The 25,963-nt window shown below is 41.0% G+C and overlaps 1 protein-coding gene across 1 annotated transcript in view; it reads left to right on the top strand.

Moving 5' to 3' along the window:
• LOC123862939 (collagen alpha-4(VI) chain-like) overlaps positions 1–25,963 on the top strand; it is a 90,313-nt gene that overhangs the window by 38,825 nt on the left and 25,525 nt on the right. Inside the window, exons 18-29 of the mRNA XM_045902151.2 lie at positions 107–160; positions 2,860–2,922; positions 3,255–3,320; positions 9,674–9,727; positions 9,845–9,880; positions 14,432–14,494; positions 16,234–16,296; positions 17,357–17,419; positions 17,957–18,019; positions 20,377–20,427; positions 24,854–24,889; positions 24,994–25,056. Of these exons, the coding sequence (XP_045758107.2) occupies positions 107–160; positions 2,860–2,922; positions 3,255–3,320; positions 9,674–9,727; positions 9,845–9,880; positions 14,432–14,494; positions 16,234–16,296; positions 17,357–17,419; positions 17,957–18,019; positions 20,377–20,427; positions 24,854–24,889; positions 24,994–25,056 (675 nt within the window). The remainder of the gene's footprint in view (positions 1–106; positions 161–2,859; positions 2,923–3,254; positions 3,321–9,673; positions 9,728–9,844; positions 9,881–14,431; positions 14,495–16,233; positions 16,297–17,356; positions 17,420–17,956; positions 18,020–20,376; positions 20,428–24,853; positions 24,890–24,993; positions 25,057–25,963) is intronic.

Here is a 25,963-nt window from a genome sequence, read left to right as displayed (position 1 = left end):
TAAAGAAACTTTCTGCTCTTGGCTAGAATGTAAAACTACGTGAAAAAAGTTTCTGGTGTGACTTGATGTACAAAACTTCTTTGTATATTTCTTTTTCTTTTTCTAGGGTAATCGTGGAGCCCCGGGGTCATCTGGAGAAAAAGGAAATAGGGGAAATTGGGTATGTGTGTAAAAAGTGAGGATATTCTTCTCTTATATTTCTATTGCGTAAACTGAGCTTGACAGTTTATTTTTAAGACAGTATATTTCTATTGCGTAAACTGAGCTTGACAGTTTAAAGTTTCTAGAGGAAATAATCCTCTAGTGGTTTAAGTTCTAGATTGGGAGTTAAAGGGCAATAAATATTAGCTATTTGGAAACTTTAGTGAAAACCCGCCCATGCTGCTAGTGAAATGAGTGATGGAAACCAGCTTCCTTAGCCTTTGGAACAGTAATCACCATTCCCTACCTCACGGGCTTTGCAAAGCTCCCTGTCGCCAATGATTCAGTCTCACACTGCAGCCCTCTCAGCCACATCCTTCACTACTGTCAGTCCAAAAGTGTTCTTTCCATTCAGATTGTACGACTCATTGTCCCCTAAGAATTCCTTGTGCATGCCCACCTCTGTGTCTTAGCTCATGTTAGGTACCCCATCCTCGAGTGGCTTTTCCCTGCTTCCATCTCTAGTGTTTATTTGAATATCACTTTCTCTCTGATTTCCAGCTCCTCTCTTCCCCCCTCAGGATACCCTCCTACATCATAGTCTGTAGTGCTCTCTCCCTTCTCTACATCCTTCCCATATTATATATATATATATATTTTAAAGATTTTATTTATTTGAGAGAGAGAATGAGAGAGAGACAGCATGAGAGGGAGGAGGGTCAGAGGGAGAAGCAGACTCCCCGCTGAGCAGGGAGCCCGATGTGGGACTCGATCCCGGGACTCCAGGATCATGACCTGAGCCGAAGGCAGTTGCTTAACCAACTGAGCCACCCAGGCGCCCTCCCATATTATATTTCTATGTAAGGAAAGGCCGATGCCTGGTGCATGTACGACAGCTCTGCCTTCCTGTGCCCAAGGCAGATATTATTAAGCAATTATGGAATCCAGCCAGAGGGATCCATCTCAGAACTGTTATAATCAGCTTCTGTTGATTGACTGGATTAGATAAGGGGTGGGGTTATGTTTTTGTGTGCCCCTTATGGAATTAGAGTAATGCTTTTACCCCAAGGTGTGGATTGATTTCCTGATAAGTAAAACAAGGAGTCACAAGAAAGGGTTCTTTATTGGGGTAAGTTTAATTGATAAGCTGCAATTTGGAGATTAGATTTTGGAGAAGGTGGGGGGACACTACACTTCTTTCAAGACCAGAGAGCCTTCAGTTTCCATCTAATTTAGTTAAATTCAATAAACGCATGTTAAGGGCTTCTTACTCGTAGAGCGTATCTAGCAAAACACTTAGAAAGTTGGGCACATCATAATAAGAACCAAATACCAGGCTCTGTACTCAGCATTTTAATTTATTATTCCATTTAATTTCCATAATAGCCTGATAAAATGGGTATATCTGTTTCACAAATAAAAAAATTGAGTCTTAGAGAAGTCGAAGAAATTTGCCTAGCTAGTAAATTGGATAGCAGGGTTGGAATTTAGTATTTTTTTTTTTTAAAGATTTTGTTTATTTGACAGAGAGAGACACAGCGAGAGAGGGAACACAAGCAGGGGGAGTGAGAGAGGGAGAAACAGGCTTCCCGCTGAGCAGGAAGCCCGATGTGGGACTCGATCCCAGCACCCTGGGATCATGACCTGAGCCGAAGGCAGACGCTTAACGACTGAGCCACCCAGGCGCCCTGGAATTTAGTATTAAGCAACTCCCTTTTATCATTATATCAGGCGAGGAAAGACGTAAGGTGGAGTTATAAGTAATAATAAGAAGTAGCATGGGGCGCCTGGGTGGCTCAGTTGTTAAGCGTCTGCCTTCGGCTCAGGTCATGATCCCAGGGTCCTGGGATCAAGCCCCGCATTGGGCTCCCTGCTCCGCGGGAGGCCTGCTTCTCCCTCCTCCACTCCCCCTGCTTGTGTTCCCTCTCTCGCTGTCTCTCTCTCTCTCTGTCAAATAAATAAATAAAATCTTAAAAAAAAAAAAAGAATTAGCATTTTTTTAAGAGCCTAGAGAACATTCCATTCCCAGATCTCAGAGATGGGTCCCACTTCATTATGCTCAGAATGTGGCATATACCGTCTAGAACCAGGCACATAACACAATTTGAGGAAGGTTCCTGGGGTGGGGGCTCTTCCCTACTCTGCGGGAACTACTACACAGAAGGGGTACCATTAACAGCAGGTTGTAAGAGAGGCAACCATTTGCTTATTACGTCATAGTCTTATGGCAAGTTGCTTCACCTCACTGGTTCCCTTTCTATAGTAGGAGCTCCAGAAATATTTTTCTCTCTTTTTGCCCCTTTGTCATGAGATCTTGTTGTGTCAGTGCTGCCCATGTCTGTGGTAGGGAAACCTTCTTCTTATGTGTGTTTCTGTGTAGAAGTATCAGGGAGAAGTGGAAAGATCAGGGACTTGGTAGTAGGGAGAGGTGGGTCCAACTTCCCTTAGCCTTAGCTTACTTGCATGCAATATGGAATTCTTGAGTTGTAAGGGTTTAGTGAGGTAATGCCCACCTAGGGACACATATATCACAGACTTCCAATAAAAAGTATGCTCTTTTCTGCATTGCAACCTCACCTTTTTAGCTGCAAATGCTTTAAAGTTCAAGTACTAAATTGGTCTTTTAATGTGATTCTCATTTTCCCTCTTAATGTTCTCTTTCCTTTAGGCAATAAAGGATCTTTTAAAGTGACACATGTTTTTTTCCTGTGATTTAAGGGCTTGACAGGACCACCTGGACCTCCTGGAGAGCACGGAGAGCCTGGGTTAAGGGGAGACCCTGTAAGTGCTGGTTGAAGGATTCTGTTTTAATCCAGGAACTTATAAACAGCTTGCTTAGACACAAAGACAGCAATTAATTATTCATCATGAGACATCTGTTCAGCCTATCTTAGCCTTGCAACAAATAAGAGATTTGTGAGAAAACCCATCTTATAGAACATTTGGGTTCTTAAAGAGTTCACAACTTTAATTGCATTGGGTATTCGGGATTTCTGAGCAGGCCCAGACAATTAAAAAGTCTACTTTGGTGCCTTTAAAAAAATCATATTTCCTCTAATTTCTTTTCCTATCTTTCCCATCCATTTGAGGTAAGCAACCTTTTCTTTTCTCAGGGAGATCCTGGAGCAGATAGTTACATCCAAGGCCCTAAGGGAGAAAAAGGAAGGCGTGGACATTGGGTAAGATGGTCTCTGTTTGTTTGGGGATGCTGGTACATGTGGGAAAGATGTAGCTGGTGAAGAAGGCTTGAGCGTTCCGACTGGATCAGCATAGAGAGCAAACCTGTGGGACTCCACTGCCCGTGGATACAGGAGCTCTGAATGCTAATCTCCACTTATAGCCTCGTCCTTGCATTCTTGTCTAGTCATTCCTTTTTTCCTGAAAAAAATCTCACTTCCCACAGCACTAGTAACACAAATTACTTAGTCTCCTTTATCCTTGGTTTCTTCATCTCCAAAATGAAAGCATCAGGCTCAGTGATGCCTAAGATCTTTTCAGTTTAAAAATTCTCCAGTTTCATAATGATGTCTTGATTTAAAAGCGGTCAGGCCATTACACCGCTGACTTGCTTTCCACCACTGCGAATGTTGATTGATGTGAATCGAGTACTAACCATTTTTAAAGATAAGATCCTTGTTTAGCTTGGAAGATTGGAAATGTCACGACAGAAGATCTCACCAAAGGTGGAAGGCTTGTTAACTTCGCAGATGCTGCTAACTGGCTGGAAGCCATATTTAGATGTTTTATGTCCTAGTCATTAAAATGCACGACTGAAAAATGGGACTAAAGTAACCCAAGTGTCTCAGTCCTTACATCTCATCATTCCCAATTTCCAGAAACAGGGTCTGCACAGCAAAATTTTTACAACCTCTATTTGCTTTGGACTCCAGTTTGCCTCCTTTGACAAAACTTTAGGATGTTGATTCTCTTCCCTAAGTTGTGACTCATTCACATCCATTTTATATATGTCCAGAACCTGAGTAAAATCCAGTTTGTAACAGGATCAGTATTATGTAGCTATGCCAGAAAGCTGTCACTCCTTACTGCAAGAATTTCTCATCGTGTTGTTTATTATAGTTATTTTGGACAAAATCCATTGAGAGGGTTCTCTTGGGTGAGTTGAGATCAGAGAGCCCTGTGAATCGCTACTCAATCAGTTATGAGATTGAGCTAAGAGAACAGCAGGGCAGTTCTTAACCCGTCTGGGCCCTGGTTTTCCTCATCTGCAAGGTGGGAAGGTTAGAGAAACCATTTCAGAGTTTCCATGAGTTAATGGTTGTCATGGGAAGGAAGGTATATGAGTTGAGCTTTGTTTCCATGGTTTGCTCGTGGTTTTACAGCTAGGAAAGAACTTTGGCCTCTAGACAAACTGTCCAGTACTGTGTGCATCACAGCGATGGGGAGAACGTCCTGCTCACAGTTTTCAGAGGTCTGTCTCCATTGCTGACTTTATAGCTAAGGGTTAACTTGGAACAGCAGATCCCTGAATTGTGTGTGCAAACCAAAATTGTGGCCCTCTGAAGTGGTGCCACGTTATCCTGCACTTGTGTTCTACGTGGTTTCTACTCCCATGCTGAGCTCAAAGAAGGGTGCTCAGTATTCTCTGAATAGCCTTGGGTAATAAAAGTCACTCTCACCGATTACATAAGCCTGCGGCTGCGGAAGCTGAAATTCTAGCCTGTTAAGTGCCATTAGAAGATAAACCTCAAGGGGGCAGTCTTTCCTCGGTACAGGTTTCCTTGGCTATCTCGAAGCACAAGCAGAGCATTCCTACGAAACCAGTCATAAACAGAAATGGAGTAAGCGAAGAAGCAGTTACCATTAATTTCTACAGAAATATTTTTAAGTGTTCCCAGACCCCAAAAAGCCAAAGCCTCTCTTTGGCTTTCCTGATACCTTAGGACACATCTTCATAAGGGATGCACAAAATAAATTGAGATGCACGGATGCTCAGAGTTCAAAGCTATGGCGGCTGGATGCTGAGATGATGCTGAGTGTGGTCCCCTGGGAGGGAGCGAGCGTGGCTTGGCGGGGCCTCTCACTGTTTGGAGGGCGCGCTGCCTTTGTAAGCCTCGGTGGCAAAACACATGCTGAGTGCTGTTTTCACTTTTCGCCCTTTTCTGTAAAAGTGAAAATCCTCCTTGAATTTCTTTTGAAATTCAAATATTTTTGAAGAAAGTATGAACACATACTTTTAAAGAGGGAGGATACCTGTATTTGTTTCTGAGTTGGACCAAAGAGCAGATTCTATGTTGCAATTTGGATGGAGACAGTCCCCCAAATGAAGCAGTCTTTTATTTTTTTATTTTTTATTTATTTATTTGACACAGAGAGAGAGAGAGAGAGAATACTAGCAGGGGGAGCAGCAGAAGGAGAGGGAGAAACAGGCTCCCTGCTGAGCAGGAAGCCCGATGTGGGGCTCGATCCCAGGACCCTGGGATCATGACCTGAGCCGAAGGCAGACGCTTAACCGACTGAGCCACCCAGGCGTCCCGAAGCAGTCTTTTAAGTGAAACAGAAACTTTATTGTATACCCAGTATGGGGGAAGGGATGGAAAACCCATCATGCTTTTCCACTTCTGAGAAGGAAAACCAATACAACCCTTTTGGAAGGCAATCTGGCAACATACATCAGCTAGGACTGCTGTTTGTTGTTTATATGTTTTAATAAACATGGGTTTATATATTTTAATATACAATTTTTTATTTTAATATATGAGTGACAAAGCCTGACTGGCAGTGTTTAGCTAATAAACATGTTTTTGATAATCCAGGGAAAGGTGATTTCTGGTTTGGTACACTAGCTCAATGATGTCATCAAAAGCCAGGGATGTCATCAGGGACTCAGCCCCTTTCTTCCACGGTGCCATCCTCAGTGTGGTCCCTGGGCTTAGCAGCCCAAGCATTTTGTCTTAATTTTTACATAAAATGCCAGAAGGAAAGGCACTTTCCTTTCATCAGGGCACTGCCAGCAATATTCTCTTCTTGGCTCATTTGGCTCATTGACTGGCTCCTGTGCTCCCCACGTGCCCTTGCCTCATTTTAAGAAACCCAGAGAAGCAAGTTTCTGACAGAGGGAATGAGATTTCCGTGACTGGTTCAGACCTGTCAGAATTTATCCCTTGGAGCTGGGCGTGGTGTCCCAAATGAAACAGATTTTCTTAGCAAGAAAGAAAGGGGCAAGAGAATTGTGTAGCCCCCAACTGTGTCTGCCACGGATTAAGGTGCGTATGTTCTTTGATCCAGTCTTTCCCATTCTAGAAATTTATCTCGAAGCTAATCATGGACCAACACAAAAATTTAGCTCCAAGGATGGAGATTAGATTATTAGATTTTAAATCACTACACTGTTTGAATGTCCGATGATAAGGGATTGTTTATATAAACAATGGCACATGATCAAATATTACTAAGCCATGAAAAATAGTTTAGAAGACTATTTCATAACAAAGAAAACATTCATGATGTAATATTAACTGGGAATACAAAACCCTGTATTCAGCAAGAGTCCAATTGATAGAATGTAGCTATATCTATCTATTCTGGAAGGATAAACACCCAGAACTTATGCATTTTTTTCTTAAACTTATTCTCTGAATTGTTGAAATATTCTATGATGAACTTGTATTATTTCTTACCCCGACTTTTCATTTTGAAAAATTTTAAATCTACAGAAAAAGTTGTAGTTGCAAGAACAGCATAGTGAACGCCAATTGTTAGCATTTAGCCATATTTACTTTATGTCTCTCTATACAAATACATAGGTAATATTTGAAATATTTTGCTGAGCCATTTGATTAGTTAATTATTTAATTAATCAAGTGTTAATCGAAGGTCTTACAACATTTCTCTTCCAAATATTCAACAAGTATCTTTTAAGAACAAGTACATTCTCTTATATAAACATAATACAGTCATCACACTCAAAAAAATTAAATATGGCACAAAATTATTTTCTAATATGCAGTCTAATATTAAGATTTCCACACTTGCCCCAATGATGCCCTTCATGTCTATGTTTATTGTTGTTCTTCTGAGACCCAATCAAGGACTACGGGGCATATTTAGTTGTCTTGCCTCAGTTGTATTCTTCAATCACAGCTGTTGTCCAGTTATTTGTTTGTCAAATGACATTGACATTTCTGACCAGTTATTTTGCTAAACATCCCCCAATTAGGATTTGTCTGATAGTTTCCTCATGACTAGATTCAGGTTAAGCGTTTTTGGCAGATTAAGGAAGGTGATACCTTTCTTTTTTTTTTTTTTTTTAAGATTTATTTATTTGCCAGAGAGCGAGAGCAAGAGCGAGAGAGAGGGAGAGAGGGGGGGGGGGGGAGCACAAGCATGGGGAGGGGCAGAGGGAGAGGGAGAAGCGGACTCCCTGTTGAACAGGGAGCCCGATGTGGGGCTCGATCCTAGGACCCTGGGCTCATGACCCGCGCGGAAGGCAGACGCTTAACGGACTGAGCCACCCTGACATCCCTAGGCAGTACCCTTCTTAGTCACCAGGAGGGACACTGTGCCTGGCTGTCTAATTACTGGTAGATTAATTTGGTCACTTGATGAAGATGAGGTTCGCCAGACTTATCCATTGTAAATATACTTTTTCCCTCCTTGTAATGATCAAGTAATCTGGCAATGATACTCCGAACCTGTAAATTTCTTGTTTCCCCGACAGTCTTTTACCCAATGATTCCAACATCTGCCAAAATGATTCCTTTGCTATGCTGGCTGCAAAAAACTGTCTACTTTTGAAATGAGAAAATGATAAGCATTTTAAGAAAGAATCTTTTTTATATCTAGACCAATCATGAGAGTGCCTTGTCTGAAGCCTCCTCTCTCATACAGCCTACTATATATCTATAAAAAATTCCCATTATAAAAGTAACACTACTGGGGCACCTGGGTGGCTCAGTCGGTTAAGCGGCGGACTCTTGATTTAGGCTCAGGCCACGATCTCGGGGTCTTGGGATCCAGCCCCGTGTCGGGCTCCGAGCTCAGCAGGGAGTCTGCTCCAGGATTCTCTTTCTCCCTCTGCCCCTCATTTCTCTCTCTCAAATAAATAAATAAATCTTAAAAAAAGGTAACACTACAGATATTTGGAACACAGAAAAGTAAAATGTAGAGAAAAAATTAATAGTTCTGGTAGCCAAGAAAAACATCAGTTTACCGAACTTTCCTAACTTGGTGATGGCAAAGCTACTCTCCCTGAGAAAGTCAGATAAGGATCCCCCGGGCTTATTAAAACATGTTGCATACAGTATAAAGAAATGAGGAAACATCGTTTTGTCTTTCTCCATATTTGGGATAAATTATTCTTTCAGAGAATTTAACATACTTGAAAAGAATGTAATGACACATTTTTTCTCCTTCATAAGCTTTTTGAGAAACATAATTTTTAATGGTTGCATACTCTTTCAATAAGTGTTTCTACCAACTTATTTTATCCAATTTTATCAACACTTCCCTCATATTGTGGGATATTTATATTGTTTCAGAATTTAATCTATTATAAATAACAGTTGGAAGAACAGCTTTGCACAATGTTTTTATTTCTGTATTTCACATTCTTTCCCTGTTTATGTGTTCTTACTGAGTTAGCATGTGACTTTACTGAGTATCTAAAATATCCCTACTTGGGATCCAAGGTGGTTTCTTTTTTTTTTTTTTTTTAAAGATTTTATTTATTTATTTGAGAGGGAGAATGAGATAGAGAGCATGAGAGAGGGGAGGGTCAGAGAAAGAGGCAGACTCCCTGCTGAGCAGGGAGCCCGACGTGGGACTCGATCCCGGGACTCCAGGATCATGACCTGAGCCCAAGGCAGTCGCTTAACCAACTGAGCCACCCAGGCGCCCTCCAAGGTGGTTTCCATTTCTCCTGAAAGATGGACTCATTTTCTCTGGACATCACTCCTCTTCTCATTTCTGACCTTAAAGAAGTGAAAGCACTAGAGGGTTTCCTCATCCTGACTATGTGTAACTTCTCCCTCTGTCATCATCTGTCTATATTGATCAGTCTGCATGTGCAGAGACTTGCTCTTCTGCGTTCTGTTTCTGTCTGCTACTCTGCATCCTATATGGTGGGTAGAAAGGGAAGTACAATATTTTTCAAATATTAAGCACAGGTTATTGGAGAATATGTCTGACTACTGTCCCAGCATGAGGAACCCTGAAGAGTTGTTACATGAACAATCTTTGGGAAAAGGTGCCTGCAACATGGCTATTTTAAAACACCAGAATTAATCCTTTTGCTTCTAGAGAAGTACTGACCAATAGAACTTTCTGAGATCCAATATCCTGTATCTGTGCTGTCTAATATGGTAGCCACTAGCCATGTGGAGTTACTGGACACTTGAAATGCGGGTAGTATAACTGAGAAACTACATTTTTAATTTAATTTAATTTTAATGAATTTAAAATTGATAGCCACCTGTGGCTAGTGGCTTCTGTATTGGAGAGCTCATGTCAGAAGAACAAATCCAGAAGGATGTAGACATCTAAATGCATATTCCCTTTACTTCTTCCTTTTCAGGGACGTTCTAGTTTCGATGGACCTCAGGGGGAACCTGGAAATGTTGGCCCTCAGGTTAGTACAATCACCCATGGGTTGTATTTCACCTGCTTTTGTGGAGGAGAGAGGTCAGCTGTGGGGAAAGTTGGCTTGTTTCCTTCTCTAAGGTCTTTGCTTCCCTTCTATTCATAGGGGTCAAGAGGAAGACGAGGTGTGCCAGGGCTGAAGGTCAGTGTTTTCTGGAAAGACTTGCTTCTTATTCCACAGATATGGCTACTTTAAATAGTTCTCTCTGAGGTCCAGGGGAGTTCTGGTTGGGCTGTCTGAGGTGGCAGGAAGATCACTGAGTTTTCATCGAGACCTTTTCCATGAAGAAGAAAAAGTTTATATGGTTCTCTGCTTCCCCTCCAACATAGTATAATCTTTCATTTAGGTTGCAAAAAAGCTAATAATACCTTAGTGAATGGTTTTACCTCTGAAATAATGATTTTTCCATTTAAAGACTTGGGACTTCCTATGGGTGCTCCAGGGGACCTCATAGTCCCTACACGATGAAAAAAGATTGAGCTTTTGCATTTATCCAAATGGGAAGGATGTGATTTGAGGGTGGGATAGGGGCCATCTCTGCCGGGGAACTGTATTTTACTAAGCAATTATCTAGCACCAGCCGCTGTGCTACACCTTTATTTCTAACACCTCAAGTAACCCTTCTACAACCCCAGGAGTTAGGAGCAAAATTGGTTACCTTTTACAGATAAGAGAGAAGATATAGATTTAGCAAAACTTGTCAGAGACCACATGGCTAATAATCAGTGGAGACAGGATTCAAATACAAAGATCAGGATGCTCTTGGAAATTTTTTCACAAAATAAATTTATTATGTAGACTTCCCTCCATCACAGTGTGGTCATGCTCTGCTGGTATTTTTTTCTAGCATTCTCATGATTTAGAGATGGAGGAAAAGTCAAAGATTGATTTATGTCAACTCTGAGCTTGTGTGTGTGTGTGTGTGTGTGTTGGGCAATGACTTCTGACCTCCTAGGTACAAAAGAAGATGGAACCTCTAGTCTTCAGACCAAACAGGTTAGAAAATGATGAATATTGAGAAATTCCAAGTCTCAAAAATCCAAACAAGTTTTGTTGACACCAAGTAAAATATTATTTCTCACAAAATGTTTAGGATTTGACATAAATTCTTTTTTTAAAAAAGATTTATTTATTTATTTGAGAGAGAAAGAGCGAGAGTGGGAGAGAGAGAGAACACCGAGGGAGAGGGAGAAGCAGGCTCCCTGGTGAGCAGGGAGCCTGATGTGGGGCTCCATCCCAGAACCCTGAGATCATGACATGAGCCGAAGGCAGACACTTAAATGACTGAGCAATCCAGGTGCCCTGAAATAAATTCTTAAATAGATATTCTCTTGTACTATTAATTTGGTTTTAAAACTTGTGAAATACATAATGTCTTGAACTATCATTTCATCCTACTGTTTTTATCCCCACAAGGCAGAAAGAAATTGGCTAAGTTTTGGATAATTAAGTGGCTCTAGGCAATGGAAGGAATTTCCTGCTCTTGAATTATTTAATTCTTTTGTGATGCTACGTGTAGTTTATCTAAATATCCATTCAGTTCACAGTGGGTTCTCTGCTCAGTTGGGTCATGGTTATTTTTGTTTCCCTATGTGACCCCATCTCCTGTGTTATTCTTTTTTAAATTTAATTTAAATCAGAGTGAAGCCTGTGCTCACATTGAAAGTCAAACTGCATTCATTAAGCTTATAGTGAAAAATATATCCCTGTCCATTCTTTCCAGCTCTTCGGGAGCACTTACTTTCATCTCTGTGGGCTATTCCTTCTGGTATTATTGCTGTTTTTCTAAACAGCATGCTTACTTTGGTGTTTCCTGGTTTTCAGTTTGGGATGTTTTTCTCTTGATTCCTGACTCTGTGGGATAAAGATTTTCCATAACCTGTCCATCTCCTTCTCCATACACTTACCTCCAGCTCATCCTTGAGATACACTTAGTTTCTCCACTTTCGGTCAAGTCAGTTGATTGTTCATGTGATGACTAGGCAAATATTATTTGCAGCTATGTAACTTTTGTTTCCCTTGAGGCACCCTCTCTTCTTATTTGCTTTGTGTTCTATGTGCCTATTACCAGTTAATTATAAAGCTCTGAGAAAACTGATAACTTCCCAATATATTCAAACACATCGGGTTTATTTCTCTTGGATTTCTCTCCTTCCTGGGCCCTCTGTCCTCCTGCTCTAATTCAGACCGATTGTTCTCTGGGCCTCTGCACTGTTGTCTTCTCGAGAAAAACTGTAGAACAGCGACCTCTCATTTTGGGAGCAGAGAAAAATGTGTGCAAACTGCTGCCTTTCATAGGAAGCCTCTCCATTTAGCACATTGTAATCTTGATGAATCCCTGTCATTGTTTGCTCTTTTTCCTATTCAAGCTTTGATTTTTTAAAATAAGAGATAAAATCCTAACTATTTGCAGACTCCACAGTGAAGTGGGCTTATCCAACATGTCAATAGTTTGCTAGTTAACCCAGTGTTGGAACATTGGTCATATAGATGCATTTATGTTTTTGAGGCTGTAACTTGCTAAAGATGAGCAAGTACAATCGGAAGAGTATAGTTTACAGAGGTGCTGAATTCCAAATTACAGCATCCCTTGGACGTGGGGAAAATATGGCCCATTACTGTCTATAAAATTAGATATGCTGGCATCTACACGATGCATATTAAATTGGAATTCTAAAGAAGATTTTTTAAATGGAAAACATTGTATTATGGCAAACAAATCAATGCAGAGCTTTTTTGGTAATAGGGGAAAACTTTAACTTGTTAATTATGATAAAATTAAGAACATCATTCGTTTTTTTATGTGTCCGTAAGCCCACTAGCCTCCAGCAATTATTTTCATGTTTGTGTGTTTCCGGTACTAGATAGATAATAAAGAGTTATTATAATGGGTATACTATTTTATGTCTGCTATTCTGTTTCCAAATCTTCCTATTATCATTTTAATATATTACAGCATACTCTGTAGAAGAACAATGATTTGCTAAACAATTCGTATGTTAAGCATTTGGGTAATTTCTATTATATTAGATATCATGGTCAGCGATGTAAAGAAAAACTGTATTACAGGGTTTTTGTTTTGTTCCTGCTTTTGCTTTGCTGAAATGATTTCCTTAATATAAATGTACAGACATGGAGGTATAATAAAAGTGTCTGAACTTAGCTCCATAGAGCCAAACTGTTTTCAGAATGTTGCACTGTGAATGTCAGTAATGTTATGTGCAAACATTTCACAACCTATTTCAAAATTTCTAGCTACATGTCTTTTAAAACATACAAAGTGAGGGTTGCTGGAGGGGAGTTGGCTGGGGGTGGTAATTGGATGATGGGCATTAAGGAGGGTATGTGATATGATGAACACTGAGTGTTATATGCAACTGATGAATTTTTGAACTCTACATCTGAAACTAATAATGTGCTATATTTTGGCTAATTGAATTTAAAAAATAAAAAATAAAACTTAGTTATGTTTATAAATCTAGAAACCAACTGATAAAGAGCAGAATAATATAGCAGTAATGATTAAGAGAAGTGCTTCCCATTTACCTGAATAGTTTTAAAAACTTAAGAAGCATGAGGAATTGATCCATAGTGATTAATTCTGAGTTTAAGATGTTTTCTCTTTGCAAATCTATGAATAAATAGTAATCTTCCCAACACATGAACATGAAAAAGAAGGCAGAATAATTCACAAAATGGGATTTATCTTCAATCTTAGAAAATGTGTCTTCTCTGTAAAAGTGAAAATATTAATTTGAGGGAGAAATTAAATCCGTTCTTAGATGAATCGTGTAAACAGCTCACCCTTTGCCTAGAGAGCCAGCTTAATGCTGTAAGAGTCTGCAGGGTTTTTTTTTTTTTTTTTAAGATTTTATTTATTTATTATTTGAGAGAGAGAGAGCATGAGTGGGGTGAGGGGCAAAGGGAGAAATAGGCTCTCCACTGAGCAGGGAGCCCGATGGTGGCTCGATCCCAGGACTGAGCCACCCAGGCGCCCCAAATCTGTAGGATTTTAAAGCCAGTTTTCTGGGGCACCTGGGGGGAGCTCAGTCAGTTGCGCATCTACCTTTGGCTCAGGTCATGATCCCGGAGTCCCAGGATCCAGCCCCACATCAGGTTCCCTGTTCAGCAGGGAGTCTGCTTCTCCCTCTCCTTCTGCCCCTCCACCTGTTCCTTCTCTCTCTCTCTCAAATAAATAAATAAAATCTTTTTAAAAAGCCAGTTTTCTGCCATTTCTCCATGTGCTTTATGTGTCTTGGCCCAGAATGTCACGCTTGTCGCTGTGTTCAACCTTCTGAGTTTCTTCACATGGGCTAAGGGTCCTTAACACCAGCGAGCACTTAGCCCATATCCCTTAAAAGGAATGGATGGGCTTTTAGGGACCTGTTATTAAGTTAAATGAGAGCTTGGGTTATTTAAACAAAGTATTTTTGCTTCTATCACCAGCTAAGATATCGGAAGGAGACATGCAAAGACTGGGAAAGACAGTAAGAATCTGGTTTTCCAACATAAGTGGAGCCCCCTCTCTCCATATCCTCTCCAATCCCAAGAGAACAGAGCACAGACAATCAAAATCTTTTTTTGTCTTTCTCTTGTGGCTCTCAAGTGACATCTTGCAGGAAAGGCTGGTTGCCTTCAATAGGAACACTAATGGTGCCTGGTGAACTCACTAAGTTTTGCTTATTTTGACAGGGTGTGCGTGGAGAATCCGGTGAACGGGGTTACCACGGAGAGCTTGGATACCCAGGCTCACAGGTTGTATCAGTGAACTTGTTTTTAGTGCTAAAGTTATTTGTTTGAAATTATCCTTAGATTCTTGGGTAGGGATTTAACATATATCAGAATGGCCTTGGATATCTCTTTTCTGGGCCTTCCAAAGCAAATTGTATAGTTTCTCTCCTGGGCAGGTTAAACTCCAATAGCTAATATTTACTGAGTTCTTATTATGTCTTAAATATGGTCCTAAACACTTGTATTAACCTTTTTAATCCTTCAATGGAGGGTTATTATCCCTATTTTACAGAGAGAAATGGAGGGGGGATGGAGAAGTTAGGTAAATTGGCCAATCTCACACAACTAGTGAATGATAAAGGTGGGATTCAAACTCAGGCAGGTTAGTTATAAAATCTATGCTCTTAATTACTGCCTCTGAAGCTGTGTATTCAAAGTACTCAAATTTGGCATGAAAAATCAGCAAAGTGTTTATTGAGTATCTGTTATACATAGAGCAATTTGCTAATAGGCATGGGATGTTCAGAACATTAAGGCAAGGAAGGGACTTACCCTCAAGTGGGATGTTGTAAACTATTCAGTGATAACTGGAAATGTGAACTTCCAACCAGTTCTTTTGGAGTCTTCTAAGCATAACCCAAATCTGTCATTCTGTAAATCCTTCTGGAACATGTCCTACATCTTTCTTTTAAAGGCCAAATTGTTCCCAAGATCAAATGGAAGAACTTCAAAACAACATCTCTTGCTAACACATTGAACCATTCTCCATAACTTTAAAAATTCTATGAGTGTCAGGCAATAATTTTGAAAGGTTTCTGTTGTTTTTTGACTTGACGAAGGTACAAAAGAATGAAATGGGTGATCAAAGTGTAATTAGAGATTGTATTTATTTTATGATAGAAAATAGTGTCTGAACATAGAGGGAAACAACTGAGAGATGGATTTTGCCTTTCTTTTGATCACTGGCTTAATTCAAATTTGGACCCCCCACCACTGTGGCATCCTGGCTTTCTCTTTTATATTCACTTTATCATACTGCTGAGTCAAAGGGAACAAGCTGTGTTGTGAACCATGAGCAAGATAATCAATAAAACCTCTACTTAATTTCACTTCCCACTGGGATGTGGGGATAATGTTCTATTTAAATAGGTGATTACAATGCCTCACGCAGGAGTATAGAATCCACGATCCATGCTTCTAATAGGAAAGCATTTCTCAGAAAAGCTGGAGAAAGATTAGTGTTGAAATCAGTAAAGTTAAATGGATTGGGGAGAAAATGGTACCTCCCCAGCAATGTGCCCGGTGAGATTAGGCTATTGTACTATTGAGGACAGGCCTGTTGGTTCTTGATAAAATCAAAATGTGCCCTCTGGTCCTCAGCCCTTGTATCTATAAAGCAAAGGTTGAATTTCCAAAGGAGATCAGTATCTTAACAGCCCCTATCATTCCCCTTTCAGGATTTAAAATTAGTTGGGCATATGAAAATATAAAAGCAATGTTCTGAAATTTTAGGGCTCATCAGATTCAACTGCAGAGGTGGTTACAGGTATAGATGCTGAAGGCCCACAGCCAGTGCTTCCCGTGGAGTGAGCCTGGGGTGCTCCCTTTCAGATGCTGCTGAGTAGTGTGTAATAAACATGAGAGCAGTGGGTCAGGGCACCCTGATTTATGCTCCCATCATTGACCAAGGTGGCTTTGTGGTTACATGGGAAATAAATAGCTCCATAAACATTGGTTGAACTTTAATTTCATCTTTGGGCTAGGGACTGAGAGGAAGGCAAGGACCACCAGGAAATTCTGGACAAAGAGGCTTACCGGGTGCTGAGGTAGGTTGGAAAAACTAAAAGCTACAGTAGAGCTGCTCATTAACAATGGCCTGAGTGTTCTGGACTAATAACATAAAGCTACACTGTTTGCTCTGGGATTGGTGGGTATCAGGGGTTTCTAGCAATAGCTCATTTGATCACTGGGTGTACCCCCTTCTACTGTAGGTGCATTGTGGGAATATAGTGATCGATGAGATTGGGTCGGAGCCCCAAGGGTGTTTAACACAAGCTGATGGTGGCTTACCTATAGTGCGAGAAAAAATAGAACTATAAAAGGGGTATACAAGACTAAGTTACTGCTCATAAACATAAAAGGAAGCATTACCATCCCAATTTTATAGATGAGGAGACCGAGGCTCAAAGGGTTTAAAAATGATTTGTCTTCTGGATAGGAAGTGGCCAAACTGGCTCCCAGCTTGGTTCCTTCTGGAGCCCCTTCTACTCCTGACCCAGGATCCCAGTGGTTCATAGAAGGGTCAGATCTCATTGAGACAGATGATCAGGAGTGGCCTCCTAATGATGGGAGCATCTGATATAGCTTAAAGCCTGAGCAGCGTGATTTAAGTTAGGGATAAGCATCTCGATCTGGAGATTCATAATAGCAGCTCCAGGATGGCCTATGTCCTAGTTCTGTTCTTACTCTCCCTATCAGGAAGAGTCTAACGCCCTATAAACCGACTGTATTGCTTTCATTTTCATTTGATAATATTTTCTGTTTGGAGTGGGTGAAAGTCCAGGTGTTTGTCTTCTCGATCTCCTAGTCAAATGGTGTTTTTCCCCCTAGTAGCCAGATCATTGCTCCAGTGCTCAGTACTTGGCAGATGTGGCCTCTCGCACAGAATGCCTCCCTCTTCCTCCCTGCTACCTCGCCGCCCTCCCCAGCTCAGAGGTTAAATGTGCATAGGAAGCATTTTGTCTGTTGAAAGATACAATTAATTGTATAAAACATTAAAGGTGATTTGTGAGTATATTACCAGTTCCAGACCATTTCAATAATAACAAGAGTCAGATAGTTAACTCTGTGGCCCTCGAGGTGATTTTAGTCCTGATCTTATTGCAGGGGGTTCCTGGGCCTCCAGGGCCAATTGGTTCCAAAGGAAAAGCTGGACCAACAGGAATGAAGGTGAATGTCAGAGAGCACATCTCATTTGATTGCAGCTTGGGTTTTCTTATATGAATCTCTCCTTATGTGATTGTTTCCAGCAGGAGTTTCTGATATGGTTGGTGGTGGTATTGACTGGCCATTACCTTATAAGTGGATGGATGGATACAGAGAAAGAAAGACATATAGACTGACATATAGAAAATGGATGGATAGATGGCCACCTATATCAGTAGGCAAAGACATATCAATAAAAAGATAAATATATGAATTCAGTACAAATAAAGCTCACATTCACACCTAGAAAAGCCAGAATAATATGAGATTCTGTTCCTGGTGCTTCATACCTGGTTTTGCTAATTTTCAGTGCCAAAATCTCTACTATATTTGTTATTATCTGTATGTAACAAGGTCCAGAGGAAGATACTTACCTTGGACTATATGGGGATGCCAATAGGACCTGAAAAGTGTGACTGTAGAATCTCTAAGGAAAATGACATAAGATTGCATGAACTCACAAGAGAAAATTAACTTCATGTTTACCATTTATTGCAAAAGGGGGAAGTTGGTGATGCAGGAGCCACAGGCCCGCAGGGTCCACAAGGACTAAGAGGGCAACCTGTAAGTCTACTGTCTCTGTTTTGGACTCTGGATTCAATGTCTTGTTTCACACCAAATTCTAACATTCTTGAAGAATATTTGCGACACAAATATGGTTTGAACCCCAGAGCTGTTGTGAATCTAAAGAGTCAAAGATTCTCAAACTCTTCCTATAAATAAAGAACCTACAGATGTCTCAGGGATTTATTTTGCCTTCTCCCCATGCTGTTGAAGAGGAACGTGCCAATGAGCCTCTTCTGTTTGACAAGGCTATTTTACAAGCATGTGAGACTATTTGGAATACAGACGTGTTCTATGAAACATTTTTTCCAGGGAAACACATAAGACAGGCAATCAGAATTGCAAACTTTTAAGTGCGTGGGCCCAATTACCCAGAAATAACCTTTGGAGACCAAGGATCGTCAGAGGTTTACTTCAACAGATACTACTACCAGAGACAGGGCTATGCATTTATACCTCCCTTAGTCATCCCTTCTAAACATGAGAGCACGTTAGTGATTTTATGACTATTCTCAATTCACCATTTCATTGGAATGAGCTTTATGATATGGAAAAATGTTGTCTTTCCTGCAGCTCCTATTTATTTCTGAGATTTCTTTCGTCAACTGTGGGCAAAACCTGCTGTTGTTTTGCACTCAGCACTGAAATTGCATTTGTTAGTCAGGGGAGGAGAAAAAAGCAGGCTTAAAAGCTTAAACTTAAACATTGAAAGGGAAAGAACAGAACAGGATTGTTGTCAAATGGAATCTGGGACAAGTAGTGTTCTGCATCTACACTTGATCCAGACGATGAAGTTAGCACTGTTTAACTGTGTGAAAATACCCTGATTTAAAATAATGCAAAGCTTGTTCCTACTGATCTCTCCCTGGGACAGACCAAGCTGGGGAGCACTGCCTTTCTGGAAGTGTCATTTCAGGAACATCAAAGGCAGATATCTCCAAAATAGACAGTTTGGGTCTCTGGGGTTGTAGATGCCTGAGGCTCTGTGTGTCCTTCAGTGGAGAAAAGATGGAGTAACAGCAAATGAACCTCATTTGCATCCTTTTTGCCCCCCAATAATTCATCTTTGGCAATCTTCTTTATCTTATTCTTTTTTATTTTCTAACATTTCAAATTTTCTTCTTTAGGCCACAAGAATGATCTTTGTGGCTTAAAATTTAAAATTGTCCTTCGCAGTTGACTACTTGGTTTAGGTGCAGTTTTTGTCCATTCAGCAAAAAGCACCTAAAAGGTTCTGAATTCTCTCCTTAAGATAGGAAGTGCACTGTGTATATGTACAGAGGCTAAGATTCAGTAGTATCAACATATTCATAACTGTTAGCGTCACCTTCACCTCCACCTCGACCATCACTGCCTCCACCAACAACACCCTCACCGTGACCAAAATTACCATCACCACCACTGTGACCACCATCACCTCCACTACGACCACCATTACCACCACCTTCACCACCACCATCACCTCCACTACCACCACACTGCTGCCACCACCTTCACCACCACCATCACCTCCATCACCTCCACCACTGCTACCACCACCTCTGCCATCACCGCCTCCACTACCACCTCTACCACCGCCATCACCTCCACCACTGCTACCACCACCTCCACTACCACCTCTACCACCACCATCACCTCCACCACTGCTATCACCACCACCATCACCTCCACCACCATCACCTCCACCACTGCTACCACCACCTTCACTACCACCTCTACCACCACCATCACCTCCACCACTGCTACCACCACCTCCACTACCACCTCTACCACCACCATCACCTCCACCACCATCACCTCCACCACTGCTACCACCACCTCCACTATCACCTCTACCACCACCATCACCTCCACCACCAGTACTACTTGTCTGCCAATATTATCATTACTGCACCGTCAGCAGCAGAATAATGACTACTTTCTCAAGTACTTTCTCTGAGCTGGCATTTTCCCCCTAAAGTCTGTCTTTATCTCTAGAGATTTACCAAGTTCTAGAGCTTTTGCCATTCTTACTTTATCCTGCAAGAAAAGCCCAAGGGGGATTTTGTGTGGTGATTTGGCTTCCTACAACTGTGGTATCATCTTGCCAAGGTATAGAATCTTGCTGAAGGAGGAGTTAAAAACTGGAAAAAAAAAAAGTACTTATACCATGGTCTTTTAAAATTTTAAACCTTTATCCTCTCCTTACCCTATAAAGGTAGCTTAGTGTTTATCCTGTGGGATAGGATAAGCCTTTACCAAGCCCCTCTGCTTTCACCACTTCCTTGCACTGCTGATTAATCCAAGGGTTCAGATAATATAATCAACCAAGTACCGATATGGATAACTCTACCACTCATCTTGTGTCATTTTCTTAGGGCCTTTTAGGTCCAGATGGATATGGATATCTGGGAAGAAAAGGAAAAAAGGTGAGGCTTGCCTTACAGAGTATTATGAACTAAAAACTATAGTTTTTATTTTATTTTATTAGACTAAGACATTATCCAGGTGGTATGCCAGAAATGGTTTCTGAATGCTGTTTATGACATGTTGTAGCTGCCAGAGTTCCTCCTTAAAAAACAAGAGCTGATTTTGTCACTGCTTTATTTAAAAATCAAACTCCTTTCCTCATCTTCTGCCTGTGCCAGATAGTTCCCCCCCAGCTAGGAACTTCCCCAGCTCCTTGCCTTTGCAAACACTCTTGCCTCTATTTAGGATGTGCTTACCCATCTCCCTCCTTTGCCACAATTTTTACTCTTTTTCTCAGACCAACTCAAATATCAATTTTCCTTGTGGAAGCCTTCTTGGACTTCCATGAGCAGATTTGGTTGTCCTCTATGTGTTCCTAAAGTGTGTTGATCATATTTCTATGGTAGCCCCTTTCCATTGAGGTTATATTATAATTTATCCCTACATATATGTCTACCTTCCAGTTTGTGAACTTGACAGTAGATTTACCTTATTCAATTTTGTATTGCTGGAACTAGCCTGGCACAGAGTAGGTACTCAAGTATGTTTGAATATTTCTACTCCCATAAGAAGATGGTATTTTAGCATGTTGTAGTTAATGGGTTGCTGACAGGGGTTTTGAAGAATGGAAATTACATGAAGCTTTTGAACATATCAAATGTCAGTTGCTACAGTTATTCTGAGTGCTTCAGTCTACAAGTAACCATTTATTGCTTCACAACATAAGAAGTCGGTAGGATGTTTAGTGATGCCCAGCTAATTAACTCTGGGCTGGCTTCCCTGCAATTCTTTTATTTCCTTTGATGGCACTAATGCCATTTTATTGATCAGGAAAACGCCCTGAGTATAATTAATGGGTATAAATGCCCAAAACATAGTAAGCTCTTAGTAAATAGCTGTGCAGTGATGAACAATGGGGACCTCAGTGATCATCTAGTTCAGCCTTTTTGATTTATGGATAAGAAAATTGAGGTGCAGAGAAGTGATGTAATGTGCTGATGGTCACACAGCTGGTCACATATGATGGTCACACATATGTGATGGTCACACAGATCTGAGTGTAGAAGCTAGCCCATGGGATCCCCATCCTGGCAAATTAAGTCTTTCTTCTCTAGTGGGGAGTTTGCATAGCAGGGAAATTCTGGGTAGAATTCAAATGTCCATATTTTAAGCCACCTATCAGCCCTGCACTAAATCCAAAGGCAGCCTATGCTTATTGTGGTGTGGCTAACACTGTGGAACACACAGATTCTGCCCACATTTCATGGTTTTTTCCTGGCAAGGCTTAATGGCCTCACCTTAAACAGCATTGGCAGGCTGCCTTCCCCTTGTCTGTTCACTCTCTTCTCTGAATCAACTGTTTCATACCTTCTCCCCTTCCCTCAAACTTCTAAGACCTGCTTTCCCTTCCACATTTCAGCAAACAATTGTGCTTCTTGTTTCATTAGTTAAATAGGAGAAATGAGCAGAGAACCTCTATGTACATCTACCACTACGTAGGCCAACAAACTTCCCTCTGTACCCTGCCTTCTCTCCTACTGCTATGGATGTGAGTCCATGCCCTCATCTAAGACTGATCGTGTCCCTCATGGACTGGATTCCATTCCCTTTTGCTTCGTTAAAGTCCTGGCTCCTTTCTCTTCTTCATCATCAAATTTTCTTCCCTCTCCATAGATCATTCCTGTCAGTATACAAAGAGGTGGGAATATAGCCCATCTAAAAAACAAACATACAATAAAAACCCCTCACTTAACTACATAGTCTCATTGTTCCCTTTCTCTCTGGCAACATTCTTTGACGGATTAGATCTGTATCTGTGGTTCTCACCCAGTGGTGATTTCACCCTCCAGGAGACATTTGGCAATGTCTGGAGATATTTTGGTCGTCACAGCTGGGGGAGGGGATGCAAATGGCACCTAGTGGATAGAGACCAGAGATACTATTTTTCATCCTATAATACACAGGACAGCCCCTCACAATGAAGAAGAATCGTCAGGTCCAAAATATTAGTAGTGCCGAGGTTGAGAAACTCCACTTTCTTTCCTCTGGTTCTCTCTAACTGATGACAACTGAACCTTCGTTCCTTGGCCCTGCCCACTCAATGACATCTGCTTTAGTCAAGGTAAAACCCATGGTGCTGAATCCAGTGGTCTATTCTCTGCCCACTTCATACTCCCAAGTCTCAGCAGCATTTGACAAAGGTGATCATGGGCTTGTTCTTAAAACCTTTCCTCTCTCATCTTCCAGAACACAGGACTTCCCTGTTTTTTGCTGGCTCCTTATTCTCAGTTTCTTTTGAATGTTCTTGACCTCTAAATATTAGAGGACTCAGGACTCTATCCTTATACTTCTGTTATTCCCCTCTTCACTTACTTCTCAGGTGACCTTATCCAGTTCCATGGCATCAAGTATCATCATCATGTGATCTCCAGTGTACTTCTCCAGCTTGGACCAATCTCTTAAACTCTAAACATGTTTCCACTTTAAAATTGGCGTGTCCCAAAACAACCTTCTCCTCCTCCTCCTCCCCCTCCTTTTTCTCCTCTTCCACCTCCTCCTCTTTCTCCTTCTTCTCCCTCTCCTCCTCTGTCCCCCTCCTCCTTCTCCTTCCTTTTTCTTCTTCTTTTGTTTGTTAACCTTTGATTATGGAAAAATTCAAACATATGTATAAGTGGAGAGACTAATATAATGACACCTCTCCCCATGTACCCATCACCTAGCTCAAACAATGAAAAACCCTTGGCCAGTTTTATATTGTTTTATATGTATTCCACCATACATGTATCCTTCTCCCAATTATTTTGAAGCAATCCCAGATATCATATATTCCATGAATAGATATTTCAAGTTGTATCTCTAAAAGATTCTTTATAGATATTTAAACCATAATACCATTATCAACCTAAGAATTAACAATAATCTTTTAATATCATCAAATATCCGGTCAGTCAGAACTGACTCCCCTGACAACCTGCCCCTCCTCTAGCCTTCCCCATCTCAGGGAGTGGAGCCTCCCATCTGCCAGTTGCTCAAGGCAGACACTTGCTGCATCTTTAATAAATGTCTGTCTCTCACCTACTATATTTCCCCATCAACAAATACTGTGAGTCTACATTCCAAGTACATCCAGCATTTCATCACTTCTCACCCCTGCCCCTGCCACTCTCTGGGCCAAGCCATCTAACTGGCATCCTTCCTTCCACTCTTGCCTCATCTAGTTAGTCCTCTGAACAGCAGCCAGAGCCCTATTTTATTTTATTTCATTTTATTAAGATTTTATTTTCAAGTAATCTGTACACCCAACATGGGGCTTGAACTTGCAACCCCGAGAACAAGAGTCATGTGCTCTACTGACTGAGCCAGTCAGGCATCCCCAGACCCATCTTTTAAATGAATAATCAGATCATGTCATTTCCTTTACTCAAGGCCCAGCTTCAGCTCCTGATTTAATTCAGAATTAACCCCCCTGTTAACATGGCCTACAAGACTCTATACAATCTGGTCCCTCTGTGAACTCCCTGACATCATCTCCTCCTGCTCCCCTCCTGCCATTCTGCTCCAGGGTTCCTCAAACACAGCACATATTCATATTCTTGCCTCAGGGTTCTTCACACACTCATCCTTCTGCTTGAAATGCTCTCTCCCAGATACCTGTTTGGCTGGCTTCCTCAAGTTATGCTGGTCTTTGCCCAAACGCTGCCATTACCAAAAGGCTTTGTTTGACCACCTTATATAAAATAGTCACCCCCTTCCCAAACCTATCTATGTCATTCTTTATCCCTTAATCCCCTTTCTAGAATAGCATCTATCTCTCCCTGACATACATTTTTCCTTTGCTAGCGGGTAAGTTCCATGATAGCAGGGTCTTTGTTCTGTTCACTGCTCAATTCCCAGTGCCTAGAAAAGTGCCTGGCATGTAGTAGGTGCTAACTAAATATTTGTTGAATGAACAGTTGCTTTATAGTGTGCTTTGATCTGACAACGAGCACCTGCTTTCCAGCAGTCAATTTGGTACCCCTTCCTTTGGTTTCTGTTGGATCAGACCTCTGGTTATTTAGACCACTAGATAAAAATGCTTAAGAAGGAAGTTCCATTACACAATATGTAATACATTGTCCCATTGTTCCCTTCCTCTCTGGCAAAGAAGGAAGGGGAAGAATTGGTAAAAATCATTTGCAAGTTGTTTCACATTGAATTATAGAAATAAAAAATGGCCACTTGGGAGTAGCTCAAGATAACAACTATTGCTATAGCTGTTTTTCCTGGCACCTGTTTTGAGTCTGTTTTCTCAAAATTATAGTTGTTTCTTCTTTTTCCCTGAGGAATGTCAAAGAAAGACTTAATCTCATGACATTAAACAGAACTTTATCTCATTTCCAACACTAGGGTGAACCTGGATTTCCTGGCTCTCCTGGTGCACAAGTAAGAATTTATCTTTCTGGGTCTGGCAGCTGGTATGCAGCATGTGTCATTTGTTTGTAGTCATTTTTCTTCAAACTCAAGGTTTTGCTTTTGATTCTCTTGAGGGAGAAGATGGTGATCGGGGCCACCAAGGAGAGAAGGGGGCAAAGGGAATCAGAGGAAGGAGGGTAAGAATTAAAGGAATTTCCCAAGATCTATAGAGGTACACATCATGACACTCCTCACAGGAGCATTTCTATTGGGTTAATGGACTTCTCAGCAGGAAGCTCTTCTCCTCAGTCAGTAAACGTTCTACACCTTTCTCAGGCCATCCCCACTCCCCACCCCCCACTTAATACCACTCTCATTGATCTTGTGAATGCAAATGCAGCTCATCAAAGCGTAATAACAGAAAATCCAAGTTGGAGTTTCAGTCACACAATATCAATATCTATGGTAAGTCTGGATATCATTTGGAAGGGTATTGTTTTAGCTGCAGAGCGAACATTGCTATTTCTGTAAGATTTTTTCAAACCTTAACTTTCTCTTAGCTAATTTAGGACTAGACTCTCAGGAATGTGGCTGCCATCCTGGTGGACTTTGAGCCATGTTTTCATTGTGCTTTGTAGAGTCCACCATTAAAAATCCATTCCCTCAGGTTCCAAAGATTCAATCTCGAAAAGCTGCAATCACTGGCAGCTCTTTTCCGGAAGAGCCTGTGGATATCTAAAACCTTGATAGTTTTTATCAGATAGACATTAGAGAGCAAGGCCTTCTGGGAAAAAGACATGGACTATGTTCAGTGCAGAAAAGAGGAAAGAGAATATTTATTATCTAGGGGCACTCAATAATTGGTATTTTCATACATTGGCAAGGACATAAAGAAAAAAATTGATCTATGCCTAACTTGGTTTGCTGCTGGCTAATATTGCCCTGCTCAGCTAAACTTATGTCTCTGGTTTCAAATAAAAAAGGACAAAGCATCAGTTACATGCAGATAATGCTATGTCAGTCCAAATACCTATAAGACAAGCAGTGAGCCGTGGTCAGCATACACCTTTTCTCAGACTCTAAAGACTAGAAGGTGGTGAAAGA

The sequence above is a fragment of the Mirounga angustirostris genome, unplaced genomic scaffold, assembly GCF_029215605.1.
Source record: "Mirounga angustirostris isolate CCGP_5_RB_7025 unplaced genomic scaffold, mMirAng1.0.hap1 SCAF_1, whole genome shotgun sequence".
NCBI lineage: Eukaryota > Metazoa > Chordata > Mammalia > Carnivora > Phocidae > Mirounga > Mirounga angustirostris.
The sequence above is the reverse complement of the archived record's forward strand: the minus strand, read 5'-3'. Positions and strand labels throughout refer to the sequence as shown.